The sequence below is a fragment of the Mandrillus leucophaeus genome, unplaced genomic scaffold (assembly GCF_000951045.1).
Source record: "Mandrillus leucophaeus isolate KB7577 unplaced genomic scaffold, Mleu.le_1.0 Scaffold73, whole genome shotgun sequence".
Classification (NCBI taxonomy): domain Eukaryota; kingdom Metazoa; phylum Chordata; class Mammalia; order Primates; family Cercopithecidae; genus Mandrillus; species Mandrillus leucophaeus.
The window spans coordinates 3655092-3670890 of record NW_012107919.1 but is presented as its reverse complement, the minus strand read 5'-3'; the positions used below and the strand labels follow the sequence as shown (position 1 = coordinate 3670890).

The 15799-nt window shown below is 35.4% G+C and overlaps 1 protein-coding gene across 2 annotated transcripts in view; it reads right to left on the bottom strand.

Moving 5' to 3' along the window:
• Positions 1-15799, bottom strand: part of CCDC73 (coiled-coil domain containing 73) — a 172946-nt gene that overhangs the window by 27243 nt on the left and 129904 nt on the right. For both annotated transcript variants that reach the window (XM_011965578.1, XM_011965579.1), the window contains exons 13-14: positions 8826-8936; positions 3188-3322 (exon numbers count right to left, since the gene is read on the bottom strand). In XM_011965578.1, coding sequence (XP_011820968.1) covers positions 3188-3322; positions 8826-8936 — 246 coding nt within the window. The remainder of the gene's footprint in view (positions 1-3187; positions 3323-8825; positions 8937-15799) is intronic.

Sequence of the window (15799 nt, the reverse complement as noted above, 5' to 3'; positions counted from 1 at the left end):
TGTGTGTGTGTGTGTGTGTGTGTGTGTGTGTGTATGTGTGTATACTTGTTCTATCAATTAGTGGGAGAAGAATGTGAAAATCTTTAATTATAACTGTGAATTAATCTTTCTCTTTTCAGTTCTGTCAGTTTTTCCTTCATGTTTATATGTGTGTGTGTATGTTGTGTATACTTTACTAAAATACATATATATGTATTTTAGTATATATATAGTGTGTATATATATATATTTTAGTGTGTATATATAGTTTTTTTAACCAAATGGAAAATGAGAAAACTACATATCATAATTTGTGGGATGGAACCAAAGCAGCGCTAAGAGGAAATGTTATAGCTTTAAGTGCTTATATTAGAAAAGAAAAAAGGCAAATAATCTATGTTTCAAGCTTAAGCAGCTAGAAGAAAACCAATTTAAACTCAAAGTAAGCAGAGTAAAGGAAATAAGAAAATTAATAGCAAAAATCAGTGAAATAGCTAATAAACATGGCAGAGAAAGGAATGAAACCAAAACCTGTTTTGTTTTTTTGTTTTGTTTTGTTTTTTGTTTTTGTTTTTTCCTGAGACGGAGTCTCACTCTGTCGTCAGGCTGGAGTGCAGTGGCATGACTCGGCTCATTGCAATCTCCGCCTCTCAGGTTCAAGGGATTCCCCTGTCTCAGTCTCCCGAGTGAGCCACTGTACCTGGCCCAAAACCTGATTCTTTGAAAAGGTATCAATAAAACTGAAAACTTCTAACTAAAATGATCAAGAAAAAAAAGAAAGCGAGAGAGAGAAGATATAAATTACCAATACCAAGAATGACAGAGGGACATCAATTTGATCCTAGAGGACTAAATAATAAGAGAATATTATGAGCAACCCTAGCCAATAAATTTGACAACTTATGAAAAGGACAAGTTCTTTGAAAGATAAAAAGTACCCAAACTGGCTCTTTTAGGGGTCCCACAACACTCAACATCAGTTTCATTAGGAGGACTCATAGGACTCAATATATACCCATACACACAGCTAAGATTTATTATACAGAAATAATGCAAAGAAAAACAGGTAAAGAAAAAGGCACATGAGTTGCAGTCTGGAGGAAACCAGACTTCCAAAGGTCATCTTCTAGTAGAGTCACATAAGACAAGCTTAACTCCCTACAGCATTTAATTGTGACAACATATGTGAATTGCTGACTACCAGGGAAGTTCATTAGAGACTCAGTGCCCAAAGTTTTTCGGGGGAGGGTGCTGTTCATGCAGGTACCCTCTATCTAGCATGTGCCAAAACTCTAGAATCCCAGGAAGAGTTGTTGTTCAGAATAAACCACATTGTTTGTACTAACAGTTTAGGTACAGTGAGCCACTGTTGTCAGGAAATGGTGAGAATCCCCCCAAAATTCAAGTTTCCAGGCATCAGCCAGGGGCCAACTTTACTAGCTGGACTTTCTAAGTACAGCATTCATAGGGGTGCTATGTTAACTCTTTCCTGCACACCAACATAAGAAGAAATGAGAATCTGAATAGCCCTGTAAATAATTTAAATACTGAATTTGTTATTTAAAATATTCCCACCAAGAAAGTCTACATAGCTCCACTGGTGAATTCAACCTAACATTCAATAAAGAAATCCTACCAACTCTACACATTGAAAGGAATATATTCCAACTGAGTTTACTTGACCAGTATTACTCTTGATACAAAAACCAGTTCAAAGATTGCAAAGAAAAAACAAACAAAACTTATAGATCCACATTCCTCATCAATACAAAATCCTTAACAAAGCAGTAGCAACTTAAGTCCAGTCATATATTAAAAAAATAATATATTATGACCAACTCAAGTTTATCCCAGGAATGCAAGGTTATTTTAACACCTAGAAATCAATTGATGTAATTATATGAAAAGAATAAGAAAAACAATCATAATAGACACAGAAAAAAGCATTTGACAAAATTTAATGTCCATTCATGATAAAAACTCATTTGTGATAAAAGCTCAGCAAACCAGATATGAAAGGAAACTTTCTCAAACTGATAAAGAGTATAAACAAAAACATATAGCTAAATTGATAAGAAATGGTGAAAGACTAGTCTCCATTTAAGATGAGAAACAAGGCAAGCATGCCCACTCTCACAATTGTTATTCAGCATTAGAGGGTCCTAGCTAGTGCATACATTGAGAAAAAGAAAATGTATACAGAGTTTTAGAAATAAAGTAAAACTGTCTTAAACTTGCAGACAACATGATCATATATTATAGAAACTCCCAAAGTTCAACAAAAACAACTATTATAACAATAACTTAATTTAAGAATGAGGTCAATATACAAAAACCAATTGTACTTCTAAGCTGGGCATGGCAGTTCATCCCTGTAATCCCAGCTACTCAGGAGGCTGAAGTGGGAGGATCACTTGAGCCCAGGAGTTCATGTACAGCCTGGACAACATAGTAAGACCTTGTCTCAAAAAAATGTACTTGTATATATAAGCAATTAACAATTATAAAAATTTTAAATACTGTTTACATTAGGATCCCAAGACATAAAATATCCAGGAATAAATTTAACCTAAAATTTCCAAGACCTATATGATAAAAACTATGAAACACTTCTGAGAGACATTTTAAAATATCCAAACAAACGGAAGCTATACCATGTTCATCGACTGGAAGACTCAATGCCAAACAAAACCCCACAGACTTTTAAAACAGAAATTGAGACACTGATTCTAAGAGTGATAAGAAAATATAGGACTTAGAATAGCAAAAAACTGTTTTTGGAAAAAGAACAATATTGAAGGACTTAGCTATGTTTTATAGCTTCTTTAAAAGCTACATTAATAAAGACAGTGTTGTATTCACTTAAGTATAGACATGTAATAAATGGATCATAATAAAGAGTCCAGAAATAGATCCACAGATATTTGATCAACTGATTTTCAAAGAAAGTACTAAGGTACAATGGGAGAGAAAATAGTATTTTCTACGTATATTTGTGCTGGGACAATTGGAAATTCATATACAAAAATGACCTTCAATCCTTATGTCATGCTGTATACAAAAATTAACTAAAAATGTATTAGAGACCACATGCATATACTCATTTTTTTAAAGTTGAGAAACTTAAAGTATAAAACAGGGAAAAAAATCATAGTGACAGTCTTAATTTCTTTGATAGTTTGTATCCCACAACATACTTAAATTTTACCTGAAACTTTTTGTCTTCCTCAAAAGTTTTTTGATTGCATAATTTGTTATAATGTTCTTGTAACTTAATATGAGTTTCTTTAAGGGATGATAATTCATTTTTAATCTTATTAATTTCTCCATTAAGTTCTTCAGCCTGTTATAAAATGTAACCAGAATAAACAAGTATATCAAGTATATAAACATGTTTTGTCTGAAAATATTTCATTAACAAAAGTTTCAGGAAATAGTCAAAGAATCAAAACAATCACAAAGTGATTATTAATATTAAGAGCTACCATTTATTGGATTGGGCTGACTACTTAATAAGCATAATTGCATACTCATCAAAACGCTGAGGTATTATTATGCCCAATTTACAGGTAAGAAATGTGAGGCTCACAGAAGTTAAGTAACTTGTCCCAGATCAAGCAGATACAAAATGGCAGTGAGGATTTAATTCCAAAGCTAAATCTAAGGACTGTGTCCTTAATGACAACATTAAACTACCTCGTCACATAAAACAAATTTATTTAAATTCATTTAAAAAAACAAAAAATTAAATTCATAAATAAGAACTTATGAATTTTACATTCTACAAACATTATACTTTCATTGTTTTCTTAAAGTTTAATTTTCTTGTTACAAATTGCATATACAGATTTGAATTCCACTAGATGAATACTAAGCACTAAGTGGTACCATAGAAACTGACACGTCAGCTGGATATTTATATCTATAAATTAGACTTTCACTCCTATAAAATTTCATAATCTTTATTTTGGGGGAAAGAAATACTCTCACAGAAGTCTCAAATATGAGACAAGGTAAGTTCCACTGAGGAGAAAAATATCCTTTTGTCATGGAAAGGCATATTTGTGGTTTTATAAAAGTTTTAAAAGTTTCTTATAAAAGTTTCTCTTGAATAATTTTAAAACTCCTACCACAGATTCCACCACTGTTTGTAATATTCCTTACTATAAATACTATAATTACTATTCCTAATATTTTTATAATTAATATTCCTCTATAAAGCCCTATACAGAGGCCAGTAGATGTAAACTCATGTTACTTTCTGTTCATTTCACCTATTTTTAATCATCTCTAAATCTATCTCTGCAAGGCATTTCTTCTCCAAGGCTAAACCTTCCATGTGTTCTTTATTCCTTCCTCTCCTATCTCCCTTCATCCTAATTCTAGAAATTTTCTCTTTCCTTCTGCCTCTCACACTACATCAGCATCTTCTCATCAGCCTACGAATATGCTCTACTCACATTCCCAATATTTTTCCTCTTTGACTCAGTTCCTCTGTCCCTCTCACCTTTTTTTCTTTTTTAAGAGGGAGTCTCGCTGTGTTGCCCAGGCTGGAGTGCAGTGGCGTGATCTTGGCTCATTGCAACCTCCGCCTCCTAGGTTCAAGCGATTCTTCTGCCTCAGCCTCCCGAGCAGCTGGGCTTACAGGCTTGCACCAACACGCCCAGCTAATTTTTGTGTTTTTAGTAGAGACAGAGTTTCACTATGTTGGCCAGGCCGGTCTGGAACTCCTGACCCTGTGATCTGCCCGCCTCAGCCTCCCAAAGTGCTGGGATTACAGGCGTGAGCCACCGAGCCTGGCCCTGTCTTTCTCATTCCTTAAAATAAAGTCTATACTTGCTACTTTCAAATTCTAACCTCCTATCACTCCTTAATAGCCTGACTTCTGCCCTCATTGTTCTACTGTTTTCTCAAGTATCACCTGAAAATTAGCAAAAGGATTTTTTCCAAGTCTCACACCATTTAACAGCTCTGTAACATTTGACCATGTTGACTACTCTGTTCTTGAAACAGCTTCCTTTCTTGACTTCCATGCTAGTACTCTCTCTTTATCCGCCTACCTTTCTTACTGGCTCCCTCTCCCCTCCTGCCCCCAAACACACACATACACACACACACACACACACACACACACCCCTCTCCTCTCTCTGTCTCTCTCTCTCTCACACACACACCACTCACAAAATGTTGGCTTTTCCCAAGGTTCTTTCTTCTTTTGTCTTGGCTCCTGGGATAAGAAACCCAAGGTTCTTTCTTCTTAAGCAGTCTTCCTTCAAGTGTTCCATTCTTTCCACAGGTTATCTTATTTCACCTATAACTTCAAATTTCACCTTTATGCTAATAAATCTTAAATCTATATCTCCTCCCCAACTTCTCTCCTAAGATTAGATTCACATCTCCAAATGGATAGTATGCACTTCAAGCTAGATGTCGTGAAAGCACCATAAATTCTGCAGTTCTCAAATTAAACTAATTATTTTCATCCACCAAATCTGCTTCTCCTTTTACATTCCTTAAGCTAGTTAATGATATTATCATTCTATGAATTATACTAACCTCAGAATCACATTTGATGTCTATTCCTCTCCCAGTACCCATTATATATAAAATGTCACTAACCATGCCAAGTCTACTTCCAAAATTCATCCTACCTCTATCACTCTTCATTGTTCTATTGTCCTAATTCACACACTCATAGGTTCACGATTAGATTATTACAACATTCTTCTTATTGATTTCTTTCCATACAGCCAGCCTCCATATTGTTGCAAGAATTATTTTTCTAAAACACAATCTGCCTGTGTCACTTATTTGTTTTAAACCCTTCAATGGCTTCCCATTACTTAAATTCTAATCTCCTAGTAAGGAACTCTTCAAAAGCTGATCTCAATCTATATTTCAGTGTCACATTCCACACATCCCATTTTTAATTCAGAGCAGACTATTCATGGTCCTTGAAAATGGACTTTCATGGCTCCATGATTGTTCTATTCTTTCTTAAATGAAATGCCAACAGGATGGAATGGGAAGGGTGGAGATGGGTACCTTTTGCTTAAATCCCATTTCATGGGCTGGGCGCAGTGGCTCATGCCTGTAATCCTAGCACTTTGGTAGGCCAAGGCAAGTGGGTTGCCTGAGCTCAGGAGTTCGAGACCAGCTACTGGGCAACACAGTGAAACCCCACCTCTACTAAAATACAAAAAGCCAGGCGTGGTAGCATGCGCCTGTAGTCCCAGGTACTCGGGAGGCTGAGGCAGGAGAACTGCTTGAACCCGGGAGGTGAAGCTTGCAGTGAGTCGAGATGGTGCCACTGCACTCCAGCCTGGGCGACAGAGTGAGACTCCATCTCCCCTACAATCCCCCCAAAAAAATCCTATTTCACTTTTCAAGGCCAAATTATAGTCATCTTTCCTCTAAAACTTTCTCAAGCCCAGCTAAAGAAAAATGATTTATTTTGTGCTTTCATAGTACTTTGTTAATAATACTAAAAAGTACCTTGCACTATTGTGATTAATTACGTAGTTATCTGTCCCTGCAGAGTGTAAGCTCTTTGATAATCCTTGTATTTTAGGCATCTTTGAAAACCCAGTGCCTAGAATAGTGCCTAACATATAGTACGTGCTCGATAAGTGTTGTGAATTGAGTTCTTTTTTTCCTTTTTTTTTTTTTTTTTTTTGAGACAGAGTCTCACTCTGTTGCCTAGGCTGGAGTGCAGTGGCGCAATGTCGGCTCACTGCAACCTCTACCTCCTGGGTTCAAGCAATTCTCTGCCTCAGCCTGCCAAGTAGCTGGGATTACAGGCGCCCGCCACCACACCCGGCTAATTTCTGTATTTTTAGTAGAGACGGGGTTTCATCATTCTGCCCAGGCTTGTCTTGAACTCCTGACCTCAGGTGATCCACCCGCCTTGGCCTCCCAAAGTGGTGGAATTACAGGCATGAGCCACCAAGCCTGGCTGAATTGAATTCTTTTTGTGACCTCCCTTTCCCTAATTTCTGAACATTCTCACTTACTATCTTTTTGTCTCTGTAACAACCATTGGTTATATATCTAGTCAAAATAAAAAGATACACATAACATTGTTATTTTTAATATTTCAATGAGTTTTAAATATACTATCTAATAATATGGAAGTTTTATTAGCATAGTATTTTCTTTCACTGTTTATTTTTTTGAATGACCAAATATGAAACAGCAGTTTATATGATTCCAATTTATTTTGATCAGTATCTTTGTTTTTTTAACCTATCTTGATCCAATCTCAGTAGCCACACTACTATTGTCCTTCACTCAAGAATGGTGAAAAACTTACAGATAGAAATACAATTAAAAAGTAAATGTGATCTCTCGCTGAAGAAAACTCTTACAGAACCAAGGCAGCTTTTTCTTACTTATCTATATTCTGTTGAGTACAAAAGCACAATGGAAGCAAAATGGTTGCAGAACTTAGAAATTCTAAGATGAAATCAACTTTATCCACATTTATAGATTGAGGCCTCACCAGTGAAATTGTTTATTTTTTCTTAATAGTTTTTTTTTTCTTGGGAGAGGAGCATGGTTGTAGTCTCAGAGAAAATGAACGTTTAATTTTCTTAGCTAAACTGATCTTTTTTTGTTTTGTTTTGTTTTTTTTGTTTTTTTTGCATGTTTGGCATATTTAAGTTTATATTTCCTTTTCACTTAAATAGTTTTCCTTATTCTGATAGCACCATTTCCATGGGCTTTTAAACATTGGGGATGAAAAGAAGGTACAGGGATAAAATGTAGATCAACTGATGCTAAAATGAACATTATTATGCTTGTTGCTTAATGATAAACTGTACTAGTATACCAATTAAGGATTTTTTAGTATTCTGATACAATTAAATACAAAATTTTTCTTAGATTTAAGTAAAACTTATCAAAACCATCAGTGAAGACTTAATCTCTCCAAACTATAAATGAAGAAAACATGTTAGTTCCAAAAGAATCAAATCAAGAGTTACTTAGGTAATAATTTGAATCAAACAAAATAATCTACAGGAAATATTATCAAGCTGGTATTTAGATATCCATTACTATAATATATTGTATAGTATAATTAGCACAACAGTCTAAAACATAATCATACTTTCCCAAAATATAGCTTCATAAACTCATAGTGACTTTTTACTCTGTCATTTATTTAAAAAAAAATTTAAATGCAATGAAAATTGATATTAGCATGGAATAATCAGTTTTGGGGGTCTACCAATATTTAAAGTGAAACTTTATATTTCATAACTTGAATTTACCTCATTTTACACTATTATCTACTTTGCTGGATTAAAATTTATTATAAACAAATGTGATTTAAGGAAATAGCCACGTTTAGAACATATAAACTCTTATGATATGTTGTTAATATGATAAAATGGTAATACTACAGAAATAAACTACTGCACCCATGTTCTAAACATGGCTGTAATATAGCTCAACAAAACTGCTAAGAAAAGCAAAAGAGATCAGTTAATGATAGTATAATTATTTATTTTAATCATTTACTAAAATACTATGCAATGGTTTTATGAAAAAGTAAATTAATTTTTCTTTGTCACATATGGGAGCTCAAATTATATATATATATGCATGCATATATACACAAACATGTATTCCTGTGGTCTTCCATGCATAAAAGCATTACAGGGAATTTCATTAACTTTAGCTTTTAAAAAGCATTCACCTTTTTGGAAATATGAGACCAAGAAAAAAATGTGTCTGATTTTAGTCCTCTAATATTTTTGCAATATTTTCTTAGCATTTATAGTTATTTTAAATGTCTAAAACTATTTAAAATATTTTACTATTTTACTATTTAATAAACGTACATGTCTTTTCCAAGTTCCTAGTGCTTTTTCATGCTCGTTTTGAAGATTAAGAAACTTTTCTTCATTTCCTTTTACCTTCTCCCTTTGCAGCTCATTATCTCTTTCAAGGGTCTGCAATAAAATTAATTATCCAAAAAATAATCAATACCACATTAATGAATTTTGATGTGTTTTATGTTGCTTGGACCTTTGCTTCTAACATGCTGAAAGTGCCATACAGATCAGTGATAATGTGCTATCTCAACAATAATTTTCATAAATTAATGGAAAGGTGCTTATAGTTTAGCTAACAGAAAATAGGGGGAGGTTATGATAAAGAAATGGCTATAAAAGGGTATGAAAACATTGCCATTATTCAGTTTCACTGCATAAGTTTTAATGTGCTGAAAAAGTAATATAAAGTACAGCACTGAAAAGTATGAAATGTAGCACAATCCAGCCTAACTCTACTAAAGAAATTTAACTACCATAGAACATTTTTTCCACTATCTGTTTATTTTAGAAATTAACTAGCTAGAAAACTCTTAAATACAATTTTCATTTTAATTTCAAATTAATACTTTTTAAGCATAACTTAAATATTTACCATATTAACTTAATTACTTCATTGAACTAACATAACAGAATCACTACCACACTCTCCCTCCCACAAAATAAACTTATAGAGTAAAAATACTACCACGTGTTTTATAAGACTAGGTTTTTAAAGCTAGTAAATCAGTGTCATCAATATTATTAGGTTTTTCCAATGTCTGCTGATAATCCAAGTAAATTTCTATAAAAAGATAAACAGTGATAGAACTCCTACCTACATGCCTAATACATCTGGAATCTTTAAGTTGTTTACAGAGCTATGTACATTCAGGTGAAAAATGTCAAGCCACACAAAAGGATATTTTTTTTTAAAAAAAGTAAAGTTATTCTCTCAGTTTTCCTCCCCAGAAGTAACCACTTTAGTAGTTTCTTTTATATCTTTCCAGAAATTGCCTATATAACCATAAAAGTATGTAAAAATACATATATATTTTTAAATACAGATGAGACCATATCATACACTGTTCTGTCATCTGCTTTTCTTTTTAAAAAAAGTCTTGCTTACTTTCCATATTACATATATAAATCCATCTCATATGAATTCCATATTATTCATAGTACTCTATTTAGAGAATTCTCAGTTACATCTAGAGTATCAATATGCAAAGATAAATTATGTAAAATTAAGGCAACATATCTAATATGTTCTGATAATTCCATCATTAGGTGATTTTGTCACTGTATGAAGGTCATAGAGTGTACTTACACAAACCTAGATGGTATAGCCTACTATACACGTAGGCTATATGGTATAGCTTATTGCTCCTATGCTACGAACCTGTACAGCATCTTTCTGCACTGAGTAGTGTAGGCAATTGTAACACAATAGTATTTTTATAACTAAGGCTATCTAAATATAGAAAAGGTACAGGAAAAATGAGGTATAAAAGATTAAAAATGGTACACATGTAACTATATAAGGTACTTACCATGAATGTTGCTCTGGGTGAGTCAGTGAGGGAATGGCCAGCGAATGTGAAGGCCTAGGACATTATTACTCACCAACACAGGGCCTAATAAACACTGTATACTTAGGCTACAATAAATTTTTTTTAATTTTTTCTTTCTTCAATAATAAATCAAACTTAGTTGACTTGATAAACTTTTTTTTTAACTTTTTGACTCTTTTGAAATAACACTTAGCTTAAAACACACAGATTGTATAGCTGTACAAAAATATTTTCTTTCTTTATATTCTTATTCTATAAACTTTCTTTCTATTTTTTAATTTTTTTTTTTTTGAGATGGAGTCTTGCTCTGTTGCCCAGGCTGCAGTGCAGTGGCACAATTTTGGCTCACTGCAAGCTCCACCTCCTGGGTTCACGCCATTCTCCTGCCTCAGCCTCCTGTGTAGCTGGGAATACAGGTGCCTGCCACCACGCCCGACTAATTTTTTTTTTTTTTTTTTTTTGAGACGGAGTCTCGCTCTGTCGCCCAGGCTGGAGTGCAGTGGCCGGATCTCGGCTCACTGCAAGCTCCGCCTCCCGAGTTCACGCCATTCTCCTGCCTCAGCCTCCCGAGTAGCTGGGACTACAGGCGCCCGCCTCCTCGCCCAGCTAGTTTTTTGTATTTTTTAGTAGAGATGGGGTTTCACCGTGTTAGCCAGGATGGTCTCGATCTCCTGACCTCGTGATCCACCCATCTCGGCCTCCCAAAGTGCTGGGATTACAGGCTTGAGCCACCGCGCCCGGCCCCGACTAATTTTTTATGTTTTTAGTAGAGACGGGGTTTCACCGTGTTAGCCATGATGGTCTCGATCTCCTGACCTTGTGATCCGCCCGCCTTGGCCTTCCAAAGTTCTGGGATTACAGGTGTGAGCCACCACTCCCGGCCTCTATTTTTAAATTTTTACATTTTTCCTTTTTAAACATTTTGGTCAAAAACTAAGACACATCATCACAGCAGTATTCACAATAGCAAATACTTAGAATCAACCTAAATGCTCATTAACAGTAGACTGTACCACATTTTCTTTCTCTACATCCATACACCATGGAATATGACACAACCATAAAAAGAATGAGATCATGTCCTTTGCAGCAACATGGATGGAGCTATTATCCTAAGAAAACTAACACAGGAACAGAAAACCAAATACCACATGTTCTCACTTATAAGTGGGAGCTAAACTTTGAGCACATATAGACACAAAGAAGGGAACAATGGACACTGCGGCCTACTTGAGGGTGGAAGGAGATCGAAAAACTACCAATCAAGTACTATACTTATTATCTGGGTGACGAAATAATCTGTACACCAAACCTATGTGACACTCAATTTACCTATGTAACAAACCTGCACATGTACCTCTGAACCTAAAATAAAAGTTAAAAATACATACATGTAACATAAAATTTACCAGTTTAACCATTTTTAGGTGTATAAGTCAGGGGCACTGAGTATATTCACAATGTCATACAACTATCACCACTATCCATGTTCAGAACTTTCTCATCATCTCAAATAGAAATTCTGTATCCATTAAACGGGAGTTCCCATTTCCCCTCCCCAATTGTTCATTTTAACAAATACATATGTCATGTAACTCCCAGAAGATATAGAGAGCAGTTTTATTACTCCCAAAAGTTCCCTTGGGCCACACTTTGCAGCACCCCTATTCTTCACTGCCCATCAATAACCTGTTTTCTGTCTCTTTAATTGTGGCTTTTGTCAAATGTCCTATAAATGGAATCACGGAACAACACTGTATGTAGCCTTTTGAGTCTGGTTTCATTTACTTAGCAAAATGCATTTGAGATTCATCCATTTTGTTGTGTGAATCAGTAGTTGGTTCTCTTTTACCGCTGAGTAGTCTGTTGTATGGATGCACCATAGTTTGTTTATACATTCACCTCTGGGTTGAACATTTGTGCTGTTTCTAGTTTTTAATGAGTATTAATAAAACCACTGTAAATATTATTTAAAAAAACTAACACACAAACACACACATTAGCCTAGGCCTACACACAGAGTCAGGATTATCAATATTAACTGTCTTCCACCTCTACATATTTTCCCTCTGGAAAGTCTTCAGGGGCAGTAATACCCATAGAACTATCATCTCCTATCATAATACTCCCTTTTCTGGAATGCTTTCTGAAGGACCTGCCTGAGGCTGTTTCACAGTTAACTTTTGTGGTTTTTTTTTTTTTTTTTGGAGATGAAGTCGCTTGGCTGCCCAAGCTGGGTTGCAATGGCGCGATCTCGGCTCACTGCAACCTCCATCTCCCAGGTTCAAACGATTCTCCTGCCTCAGCCCCCCTGAGTAGCTGGGATTACAGGTGCGTACCACCACACCGGCTAATTTTTGTATTTTTAGTAGAGATGGGGTTTCACCATGTTGGTCAGGCTGGTCTCAAATTCCAGACCTCGTGATCCCACCTCGGCCTCCCAAAGTGCTGGGATTACTTAACAGGCATGAGCCACCGTGCCTGGCCAACTTTTTTTTTTTAACAAATAGAAGGAGTAAACTAAAATAATGATAAGAAGTATAGTATAGTAAATACATAAACCAGTAACATAGTCATTATTATCATTATCAAGTATTATGTATTATATATAATTGTATGTACTACACTTTTATATGACTGACAGTGCAGCAGGTTTGTTTATACCAGCATTACCAACAAACATGTGAGTAATGTGTTGTGCTATGACAATATGATGGCTATGATGTTAGCAGATAGGAATTTTTATCTCCATTATAATCTTGTGGGGCCACCACCTTATATGCGGTCTGTCATTGACCAAAACATTGTCATGTGGTGCATAACTATAAAACAGAGTAGTTTCTAAACATTTATAGTGTGTATATAATAGATGCTTAGTACTTTAACATTCTAACAAATTTTTTTATTGATAACATACTGTATTTTAGAAGATAAATAGAACTTTAGAGAAGACATGGGAGAATAAACCACAGTCTCTATCCTAGTAATAATAAATGACCAAGAACATCATGCTCTTAAAACAGTGCACTAGCAATGTCAATCATTTCTTGTCTGCACCCAGTAACTCCATCTAAAGGAAACTGCCTACTTCAGGTATTCTCTCGATTTCAGTTTTTTGGAGACATCCATCCTTCCATTACAATTTTGACCTACTTCTCTCTGTCAGCTGTACAAATTAGGTTATCTCTGAGGATGCCCTTTTTCAGTTCTGTCATGAGTCTCCTGTTTCCCAGATCCCATAGTTTCCTTTCTTGGTTTACTCCCTTGTCTTGGTAGAGCAAACATTCTATTACTTCTTGATAAAGGAGGCATAGGGTGGTAAATGTTTTGAGACCCTATATGTCTGAAGATGTCTTGATTCTACCAATACTTGACAATTTGTTTGGCTAAATACGGTACAACTCTGCTTTGGAAATCAATTTTTTCCCAACATCTGAAGGCATGGTTCAATTGTCTTCTACTTTCCATTGTTGCCACTGAGAAGTCTGAAACCTTATGTTACCATTCTCATTCTTAATCCCTGTATATGACCTACTTTCTTGTACAGTTTTAGAATATTTTCTTTATGTGTTGTACAAAATTTCATAATGATATGCATTGGTATTGAGCAAGACAAACTTACATCTGTCAGGCCTAGATAACTTTTTTGTATTAATTCTTTGGTCATTTCCTTTCCCTCTATTTTCTCTCTTCTCTCTCTGACACTCACCAGACATCTTGAACTGACTCCCCAGTTTCCTTTCCCGTTTTCCATCTTTTTGTCTTTTGGGTCTACTTTTTAGAAGACAATATTATCCTCCAACCTTTGCACTTTTTATGTCTGCTAATATATTTATCTGAAGGGGTCTCTTTTATTCTCTAAAAGTTTCTTTATAAACTCAAAATTCTTATTTTGTAGATTAACATGTTCCCTTTAACTAAATATACTTTCTTAGTTTCTACAAGGTTTTTTCATTATCCTATTTGTTTTGTCAGTTTTTCATATTGGAGGCTGTATTAGGTTGTTCTTGCATTGCTAAAGAAATACTTGAGACTGGGTAATTTATAAGAAAAGAAGTTTAATTGGCCCATGGTTCTGCAGGCTGTACAGGAAGCATAGCACTGGCATCTGCTTCTGGCGAGGCCTAAGGAAGCTTTTACTTGTGGTGGAAGGTGAAGTGGGAGCTTGCATATCACATGGTGAAAGCAGGAGCAAGAGCGAGGCAGGCAGGTGCCACACACTTTTAATCAACCAGATCTCGTGAAAATGAGATCATTCACTATCCTCATTCACTATCCTGAGGACAGCACCAAGCCATGAGGAATACGCCTCCATGACCCACACACCTCCCACCAGGCCCCACCTCCAACATTGGGGATTACATCTCAACAAGAGATTTGGGTGGATAAATATCTAAGCCATATCAGAGGCTTTCTCCAAATGTCCAGTAATCCTTAACTACTTATTCATATTTTAAAATGAGGTATTAAAATACCAGCTGAAAGTTTTGTCAAATGGTAGGTTTCACTGTGGATGGATCTGGCTGAGCTATTTCACTGGGAAAGCTTAACTGTATCAGTTAGTCTTTTCTTTTGGGCAGATTAGTTTCCCCTGAAAGGAATCTTCCATTTTTCTGCTGGGGAATTAGGCTAGCTGCCCTCTAAATGAGGATACTGGGCTGGAAGGTCTCACCATTCAGAATTCAGACTTTCCAACCTCTTGTCAATATCATACTCTTAGTAGTAAACTGATAAACTAGCTCTCAAAAAATAAAAAATAAAAAAGCCTGATTTGAAGCATTTGCCATTTTTCATTCATGTTAAATATTCACATCATAATTAATTTCAAACTACCATTGGTTTAACAACCAGTTCACAAAATTCCTTAATATCTAACAACCAGCTCCCACTGGCAAAAGCTGGCTCCAGCAAACCACTAGATCCCCTTCCCCCCAAACTTCAGCTGTCCCTCAGATTCTACAACAGAAACTTCCAATCTTCTGCAAAGTAGGAGAGGAGCAGTGTCTACTTGTGCAGGATGGGAAAGAGAATATGGGGTTGCAATGGCTTCTTACATAGATCTAGTTTCTGGCTTCAGTTGTGATACTTGCAAATCCTGACCATTTCTGCATCTTTGATTTCGTTTCTACTTCTCTTGTGCTAAGTAAATTACCATTGTCCGTCTGGTTCCCACTTTTTAGTACTATTACTGTTTCCTCCCCATTTCCTTGTCCTTGTGGATATAATTAGTGTCATTTTATCGCAGTTTCAAAAATACGTAATGTGGGGTTAAACATGTTTAACTAGAAGTCCTGACCAGGCAATATCTAAACTCGGAAAGACTATGAGTTTATTCATGTTCATCTTTCATTCATTAAGAAAATTTAGTTTATATACTACAAGGCTACAGTAACCAAAACAGCATGGTACTGGTACCAAAACAGAGATATA